The sequence below is a fragment of the Spinacia oleracea genome, chromosome 1 (genome assembly GCF_020520425.1).
Source record: "Spinacia oleracea cultivar Varoflay chromosome 1, BTI_SOV_V1, whole genome shotgun sequence".
Classification (NCBI taxonomy): Eukaryota; Viridiplantae; Streptophyta; class Magnoliopsida; order Caryophyllales; family Amaranthaceae; genus Spinacia; species Spinacia oleracea.
This window is the reverse complement of record NC_079487.1, coordinates 133,634,570-133,644,603: the sequence shown is the minus strand read 5'-3', so window position 1 is coordinate 133,644,603 and position 10,034 is coordinate 133,634,570. Positions and strand designations below refer to the sequence as shown.

General features: G+C 33.5%; 1 protein-coding gene across 2 annotated transcripts; it reads right to left on the bottom strand.

The window, feature by feature from the left end:
• Positions 1–329: 329 nt before the first annotated feature.
• On the bottom strand, positions 330–2,949 carry LOC110793238 (uncharacterized). 2 transcript variants are annotated; one of them, XM_021998102.2, is made up of 2 exons: positions 2,420–2,949; positions 330–1,870 (listed from the first exon to the last, which is right to left on the bottom strand). In XM_021998102.2, exons 1-2 carry the CDS (start codon positions 2,537–2,539, stop codon positions 779–781), a joined length of 1,212 nt encoding a protein of 403 aa, XP_021853794.1. In that variant the 5' UTR covers positions 2,540–2,949; the 3' UTR covers positions 330–778. The 2 variants fall into 2 exon arrangements, with proteins under 2 accessions (XP_021853794.1, XP_021853788.1); XM_021998096.2 differs by having other exon boundaries at positions 330–1,873; positions 2,420–2,940.
• Between the last annotated feature and the right edge of the window lie 7,085 nt (positions 2,950–10,034).

The window sequence follows — 10,034 nt, the reverse complement described above, 5'->3', positions numbered from 1 at the left end:
AATTTTGATAGACCCATTGGATCTGGGGCGGATCTAGGTCCACTTGTTAATAAACAGGTTTGGGTCTGGTTCCAATATTTTTGGACCCAGACCCGGTCCATGTCACATAAATCTCTTATTTTCAAGATAGTTGGTTAAGAATGAGTCCTTAGCAGAGAAGGCAAGTAGTGGAATACGAATACAAAAGCAATAATTCCAAATCCAGCATTATATTCTAATACTACAGCTGTCTGATAATATCTTCCATCTACCAGAAGAATGAGTAACACCCATCAAATGAACAGATGGATTGTTCTTCATCTGATTTGGTAAAGGAAAACTCAAGAACAGAAAAACAACAGAAAATAAAGGAATTGGATAAATGATAAGTGAAGCAGAAGAAAGAATCCATAGAATTCACGGTATAGCAAAGACAGAGGTGAGAATATACTGGATATATTAGTCTAAAAACCACAACACAAAACTGTCTAATTTTCGCTGGAAAACCAGCCTCACATGTTTCTCAATCTAAAGGAGAGTATATGAGATTACCGAGCTAGCAATGAAGGCATGATCCCTCTATTGAGCAACAACTGGATTATGTACCAATCTTCCGAACCAAAACCGAGCCCCAGGGATTGATTAGATTATGTACACAACTCCCAAAAACTCCGATTTGACCATTTTGTGATTCCCTCAAACATCACAGAGAAAAATGTTCTGGTCAAATGTATATCGGAATACCACCCCTAAAATGTTCTGGTCAAACAAGAACCCAAAACCCTGCTCAACGAGGCGCTCATTCACTTTCTCTCTGGCAATTTCCAGGCAATAGGAACTTATACTTATCAGCATTCTCCAAAAGATACGATGGAAGATGAACTGCAGAATAAGAATGAGGAACAGGACCCATCTTCCCGATTATTGCCTTAAATGTGTGTTCTTCAGGTAACATATCGAACAAGTCTGCACCTTTGCAGATTACTCTCTGAATTCTTTTGGGGTTTAAGTAATGAGAGAATCTCACTCTGTCACTATGGCTGTAAGCTTTCATCTTGAAGATAAACTCGCTTATACGGCGGAAACAAAAGCTGCAATGCCACCCAGCATCTGCCAATTGAACATCAGTTTGCCTAAAATGAGCATATCTAGTCTTCCCTGTCTGGTATTTGTGTATCGAAGCTCTCCAACTGTTGTTATCCACAAGAAATTCGAACGAGTACAGATAGTTCTTAAGCTGTAAATGTAGGATATCAGGTGTATCATCACACCATCTAAGTAGATTGATGGTATGTCTACTTGGTATCTCATCAACATCAGACATTATCAATAAATCATCATCAGAAATACCCGCGATTCTCATGAGTTGATCCAATGCAACACGCTGATATGCTTCCTCAACAAACGGATTCTCTCCCTTAACGAATCGACCCCCAATATTCCCGTAAGTCAAACGAGGCTCCACGAATTTGAATTGATCTCTATTTGCAGCAAAAACCAGAGGCTTTGGTATTCCAGTGAATGTGGAGTTGGACTCAAGAAGAACAAACTGAGTAATGTAAGGGTACAACTCCTGCCATCTGACATGGAGCATGTCGACCTCATTGCTGAAGAGAACAGCGTCGTAAACTCGTCTTGGGTAATCACGAACTCCCCAACCGTGAAGCTTGCATAGATTTTCCATTGTCACATTTTCGTTGTAGTAGTGGGGAATTACATTGAAAGGTTTTGGTGGTTTTTCCCAAAGTGGTCGGAGAAAGTAGGTAATTTTCTGCCCATGTAAGTAGATACCCATGGTGCATACTGGAACGATCAAGAACAGGAATAAGCAGATCTTCAAATCGATTCCTCGAAGAACACAGCATAATCTTGACATGCTTGATTTGCTTGACTGCTAGAAAAGAAAGAAATCGTCATCCGTTAGTTACTCACTGATTAGCATCATGTTTAAAAGTTCAGATCAAACAAAAGCATACATTGATTTGTTAAAGGTAATTCGACACTAATTGTCTTGGTTATTCAAATAGCATGTTCTTACTTCATCATCAGAAACATCGAATTGAAAATTAAACACGGTAATCAATTTTTTCAAAGGAAAACATTGAAATTTTCAGAAGAAACCCAAATCAGAATCAAACCCAATTAGATCCAAAGAAAAGTCAGGGGCACATAATGTCATTAACTCCGGTAACCCTAAAGCTGAAAATTCAAAGAAATTAAGGAACATTCAAAGATTCACAAATACCCATGTAAAACTAATAATCAAAATCAATAAATTACACAATTTCAATCAAGCAGATTAAAGGGTTTCAATCAAAAAATTTAATCAAACAGACTAAATGGTTTCAATCAAACAATTTCAATAATGCGAAGAGAACCCAGATCACAAAAATAATCCCCAAAATCTGTAAAAAAAAAACAAGAGAGAGAAAGTAATTACCTGGCAACAACAATCTTTGCACAAACTATCGGTCTTTTTGGAGCAATAATGTCCACCTTGTTCAGCCATCAACAACATTTTCTCTGCTAAATCCTTCGCCGTACCCGTTTTCGTCGACATTACAACAAATTTCCAAACTTTTCCAATCAAATTAAACCCGGAAATGTATTTTCTAAAAAAAAAAATCTCTCAATCTCTCTCTTCTATCCCACAAAATTTTCACCAATTTTTCTGAATAAAAATCAGCGTCTAATCACCCCAAAAAACGATATCCAGAAAAAAAGAATTGGATGGAACTTAAACAAAATAAACTTAGATTGGCGAGATTACAGGCGATTCGTTTTCCTAGAAATGAACAAATAATATCAGGAAAAACTGCGGAAAATATAGAAGTAATTTAGGGGGGAAAAAAGATGAAAATTTTTAATTATAATTCCAGAGAAAAAAGGAAGAGGCTTCTCTGGCTGAATATATGGTAATGGGGCGCAGTTGTCTTTTTTAGGGAGATAGGCAGATAGCCGTTTCTGTTCTTTTTATTTATATAAACCATTAAATTAATTTTGATTTTATTATAAAGGTTTTAATATTATGACGAAATTGACCGTTGTATAGGTGTATGATTTTGGGGATACATAAGGGTGTTTTGGTCATTGACTTGACTTGGTTTTTGGCCGAGTTTAATAACGAGTCTAAATGACGCGTTTTGTGTGATTTCCGAGTTCTGGGATTGACTCACTAAAACTCAAACGAGTTGAGTAACGGAAACTTGTTGGTTGAGGAAATTTTAGGATTGATGGGTAAACTACTCATGCCATTCCGTTGTCAATTGTAGTTGTCCCACTCATTTTATCTTATTCGTGCGGTACTTTGGACAATCTTTGGGAGCTACAATTCTGACCTAAGGAACTTTTATTTTATTTTTTTATCGAATGAGGGACGGGCATTATAAATTATAAATAAGAGTCAGCGATTTTCGATCTGGGACATGTTGTATATAGACGCTCAACCTTAACTACTAGACTAGGACTTCATTGGTAAACTTATAGAAACGAATTTGGGTATACTCATTTTTCTTGAAATAAAGTGTTAAATGTCGATATAATTTATATCTTGTTTCTCATGTATATCTATTGATAGGTACATCTGAGGACGTTGTTATTCTTCTTTTATTAATAAACCTAATTCGAAGTGGGTTTCCATTCATCGTTGGGTAAAGGGTGAGTGACAAGGATAAGAGGATAGTGATTATATAATTCTAGTGTTTGTTTAGAGAAATGGGGATTATAGGGGGGGGGGGGAGATAGGGATATAACCATCCTATATAGGTCAAGCATAGGAATGGGTGGTTTAAGGTGATATATAAAGTGTGAGTGTCTCTTTTTGAAGACTTTTTTTTTTCTTTTTGGGTGGCTTTCCTTTTCAATATATTGTAATTTTTATTTTCTTCCAATTTCATATCCTTCACTTCAAATAAATTGCATGTCTCTTACTCTTACAACTATACAATATATATAACCATACCCTTAATTTCATTTTCTTCTCATTCACTTATTTTATTCTTTCTTTTCTCCTCGAAATTGTTTTAAAAACAAACATAAAACGTACTTCTTCCGTATTTATTTAAGTGATACACTTGTCCGGGCAAGGATATTAATAAGAAAAATTCAATGAAATAAAGTATTAAAATAAGTGGGGTTGAGGTAGATATTTTAATAATTAAAACAAGTGATAACCATGTCATTTTAGAGGGGTGGGGGGTAGTTCTGAAATTATTTGTTTAATAGAGTGGTGGGACATATGATATATTAGATAGATTATTTAATTAGATGGTGGGGTTGATAAGTTGCCAAAAATGGCAAGTGTATCTCTTAAATAAATACGACCAGAAAAGGCAAGTGTATCCCTTAAATAAATACGAAGGGAGTAGATAGCATGAGCTAAGGGTTCCTCCGGTATCACTGTCAGTTTTTCGGTTTTTTGGTTCTGAAAATTATATGATTTAGATTGTATCATGAACAAAAAAAATAATCATACTTATAGTAATTAGGTTGATTTTGAACTGACAATAAAAAATTGAAAACTATTTTTTGTGATTGTCATATATTAATTTTTAATTTTTAAAAAAGCATAAAACGGGAAAGGAAAAAAAAAACACCGACCGAGGCGTAAATTACTAATTTATCCTTAATGAAAAGGATAGAGAAAGAAAAGAGTGAGAAAATAAGCGAGGGTATTTTAATAATTTTATCATATATCATTCCCTCCTTTAACTTTTATTAAAAAGAAGAATTTTATCAATAGAAATGGAATTACTTTTATATTATATAGGGTTAAATTTTAAGCATTTTGGATTTACTTTATATATATCTTACTATATTGTTGTATACCTATAGAAAAGAAGAAATCGAAAGCAGTTGAGGAAGAAAGTTTAGGAAATCAGAAATGTGTAATCAGATTTCTTGCTAAAAAAGAAAGCCCAATAGTGTTTATATACAAGACAAAACTACCTTCTAACAAACTTGTAACAACCTCTAACAAACTTTTAATTAAAATAATATTATAAATAATTAACTCTCCTATACTCCCCCTTCAAGCTGGACTTTGGAAACAAGGCCAAGCTTGGCAGAAAGAGTATGATGCTGTGAGGAAGCAAGAGGCTTAGTTAGAAGGTCAGCAAGTTGGTGTGTGCTTGATACATGAGCTGTTTTGATGAAACCACTTTCAACTTGCTCACGAACATAATGCATCTCTCTTTTCAGATGCTTGGTTTTGTCATGGAACATAGGATTCTGAGCAAGGTGTTCAGCAGAAGTGTTATCACAATACAAACTAACAGGCAAGGAGATGCTGACATGAAGGTCTTCAAGCAGACCTTGTATCCATACAAGCTCACTAGCAGTGGCTGACATGCTCCTGTATTCAGCCTCAGCAGATGACTTGCTGACACTGCGCTGCTTTTTGGTTTTCCATGAGATTAAATTATTGCCAAGGAACACCGCATAGGCACTGAGTGATCTGCTACTGAATTGACATGAGTCATATAATTAAGAGTTTGTAAAATGTGAGTACGATCCAACTCACCCACATTAAATTTTATCTTATGTAATTACTAGGGTTGGGGATTCGAACTTTATATATATTGTGCACATGCACTTAGTGTTAAGTTGTTAACTATTAGACCAAAACCTAATTGGCAAATAATATTGCATATGTAATTATTGATATAGTCAAGCATGCGGGTAAATGGCAATATTAGTATTTTTGTTTTTATGTTTTTTTTTCCGTATGAGTCATAAAAGTTGTACAAATTCAAATGAAAAAATGGAAATTCGAAACTGAGATCTGTCTTACATAAATTCTACTTTTAATCATTAGGTAAAGACCTCTTTAATTAAATAATAATATTAATAGTAGAACCTTAACTCTTTCATCCCACAAACAACGAGTTGACTAGTTGAGTACGTAAAGGAAACTTGTGGGTTGAGGAAATTTGAAATTTCTAGGATTGACTGGTAAATTACTCATGCCATTCCTTCGTCAATTGTAGTTGTCCCACTAATTTTATCTTACTCGTGTGGGACTTTGGTAGCTACAACTCATACCTAAGGAAATTAACTTTAACTGTATTCGCTTCGTCTAAAATAGAGTATTAACGATTGACCTCTATCTTGTTCTCGGATATTTTTAGAGGTTGGTGTATTCGAGAGTGTAGTACTCCTTATTTGATTAAGTACGTAAGTTCGTTTGTGGGTGTTTTTTTAGTCAGAGATAAAGGTGGAACTGTGGAAGACCAGTAAGGACATGCATAAGAGGATAGGATTATAAACAAAATTAGTACTTGTGTTAGGAAATGATAATTAAGGATAGGGATTAAAACCACCACTAATCTCACCAATTACATACCTAGGGAGTGAATAGCACAAGGATGGCAGATGATGAGATGAATAAGAAATGGGTTAGATCTATCAAAAGACAAATTTACCCCCCTTAATGTAAAAAAGAGAGAAAAAAGTGATTAAGAAAATAAGGGTGTTTATATAATGTTGTCATTAATTTATCTCAAAGTTCTCAATCCCTCCGCGTATCAAAAAGTTTTACAGATACAAGGTATACAATAAATTTATTATTCATCAGAATAACCTTTATTATTAGTTGTTTTGACTAAAGTGAAATTTTTATCATTATACCGGGATAACTTTTTAACATTTTGAGTTAATTTTTACTCTGCTATACAAAAATTTGTGCCTTCGTATCCTCTTTTTCTTATCCATCATACCAAACTGCATGTCCAAACATTTGTATCCTTCTTTTTCTGATCTATCATACCAATTACCAAAGTACCAAACACCCTTTAGTATATATTTATAGGAGCGAGGTAGATTTTGTAAATGACTACCATACGTACTCACTTACAGACTTACTCAGTTACTCACCCACGTCCCACAATGACTATATTGAAATTTTATCTTATGTAAAAACCGTGTATGTTTTTTTTTTTAAGAGGATAGCTAGCCCCGATAAAACTGAGATTAAATTACTAGTCGTAACACTCAAAATGCGCAATTTAGATTATACACCCGGGTGTACAGTGCTCATTGTGCACCCCGTTGAACATTCATTGAAAATCTAATGAACATGGAGAATGATTTCAATGTACATGTACTAGTGAAATATTTAAACTAATGTTCTATGGATTTGAACTATATGTTCATTGGCTATATATTCTTTGGGTATGAACAATATGTTCTTTGTATTTGAACTATATGTTAATTTAAAAACAGGGTGCACAGTGAGCATTGTGCACCCGGATATATAAACCATATTTTGCCCAAAATGTCCTCAAATAGAAGCCTATATATCTCTTACGAAGGTGGTGTTTTTCCGTGTGTGGCTGTTAATTGGATATATCATCCTCAAACATACAATCTTGACATTTTCTCTTTTGTTCAAGGATGTGAGCATATGACAATATTAGTAACGTAAGTGGTACGGAGTATAACCTTACCTCATTTGTCCCACAAAAATCTCTATTCTCCTTGGTACAAAATTAAATTTAAAATATCGTTTAAAAGAAAAATCAAGAACAATCTACCTTTTGGCCTGACAAGAAAAACAATTTTGTAATTTATTAAATAGGGTTTCTAAACAAGTGTGTGCGATGAGTAACGATATCACTCCTTACAATTGAGTATCATTATATTTTTGAGGGTAGAATTCATGATCACCCTATATCTAAATAAAGATTTAAACGCAACACCAAATACCATCAAGATATAACTTTATTTTGATATTTAAACCATATAGTAATAATATTAAAGAGAGTATAGTAGTATACACTATCACTCTACCCTCAGGGTCAACGAAGAGATACCATTATTAAGGGCCAAAAAACCCGTCACTGCATTAGTTGTGTTTTTGCCTTGAGAAGGCGATGCTCTAACTAATTGAACTACAATCACAAGAAACTTAAATACACTTTTTTTTTTTTATTAATGATTTGACTCAAAATATTTCTAGTTAGAATTTGTGTCTTGTCTACCTTTGTTCTTAGTAGACCCTCCCCATGATTACCGAACCAAAAATAAGTTATTTACCGTTAACTCTATCATCAATCATCATAAAGGCAAAATAGGCGTTGTGAAAAAAGAGAGAAGCAACGTACTAAATTGAATTGATAGGAAGAGTCAAGTAGATATGACACAATAACTAGTGCATGAAATTAATTATGAGAGGAATAAGCTAATTTAGGGTAGGCTCCCTTGATTCCACTTCTCTTTCATAATCTCGTAAAGCTCATTCTTTTTCTTCCGTACGTCTATGGTTCAAGCTAGTCTATCTATCTATCCGATACTTTTTTTTTTTGGTGTTAGCATCCGGTTCATCTTTAGAAGCTAATTCGGATTTGAGGCGAATTTTGGGTGGTTAGGTTTCAGTCCCCTCCCAATTGTTGTTGCAGGGGATTGAACACGGATTCTCCCTTCCAAGTTCAGCCTCAATCACCGTTGAACTAACAAGCAATTGGTTATCTGTCCGATACTTAAGTTGGTGCAACTATTTTAAAATATTCTTGAAATTGTATTTGAATTTAAAATTTTAGACCAATCACAGCCAAAGATTTCATACCCTGAGGGTACGTGTAGCTTTTTCGTCTTGTCATTGGTGTCCTCAATATGCTGGTCATAAGTAATGTTAGCCCTTTTAACATGATTATCAAATCAAAAATACTTGTCAAAGATTTATTAGACCGTCCAAAGCCAATAAAAAATAACCATCGAAAATTAATTTGAAATATTTATAACAGACAATGACAAATTAATAACATGCACATATAAACAACTAGATTAGGTCCCGTGCACGCACGGATATTTAAAAATTATTATTTGACCATCTTTTTAAAAAAAAATTAATTGAATTATTTATCCCTTAAATCTATTGCGTAATTAATAATCTCGAATGTACTCGTTTTATCATATTTTAACATACTACGTATTATATATTTTATATGTTTAATATGATGATCTGACTAAAATATTTGATATATTTAATATGCTAATTTGACCAAAATATCGAGTAAGAATATTTTCTTTATTGACATGACAGTTTGACTAAAATTTTACCAAAATTTTAATAATGGCATATTCCATAATCCTATATTTTTTTTCCATATATAAATATTTATACAAAAGGAGAGAAAATAAAAAAAGAATAAAATAAATATGTATTTTTAGGAAAGAGTTTTTAGCGGGAAAATTTTTCACCAGAAAATGACACGTGTCATTCCGGGTGTCTCTTTTAGTATATAGTAATAGATGCACTTAGAAAAGGAAAAAACACGACATGCACTAGATCGATCGATAAAAATTTAACTTGATTGGGTAGAAAATGATATAAATTTCACCTAGGGAATTCGGTTCAACTCAACCTCTTTGACATGTCTAATTTTGGGATCGGGAGTTAATGCACCATGCCCCTTTTCGTGCATCTATCTTAGGCTTACAAGTTACAATCAAAGAATAAGGAGGTTTTATTCTTGTGCTTTATCCCCCTTAGTATAACTCATCTCTTTTCTAACTTTTATCAGTATGAGATATTCGCATGTCACATATGTTTTTTAAGGAAGAGCTATACAATAAGACTTTGACGAAGTCACACAGGAGTACATGTAAACAAGATACTACCTTATGTATGGGATAATACACGTCATTAAAAAACTCATCAACTAATAATTAACCCGACTAATATTATCTTTAAAATTTAGTGAGTTATAGATATTTGAATTTGTTTAGCATGCATTTACTAATTGATATACCGAGTCATATAACGAAACTTGTTGTGGATCAATCTCTTAAAAATTGGTTGACAAACAAATCAATACAACCATATAAGATGATGTTTGATATCTTCAACTTGAAATGGTCCATATTGGAACGGTGAAGCATGCACGTGTAATTGTGTAAATATGTACGGAGTACGTCCGTAACATTTTTTTTCAAAGGAATGGTGAAGCATGTACTTTGATTTCTTTCAATTATAATTTCGTACGGAACAGAGTATACTTTTCTCAATTTATAGACCGACAAGAGTGGAAAATGTTCATTTTGCACCAAACGAATAC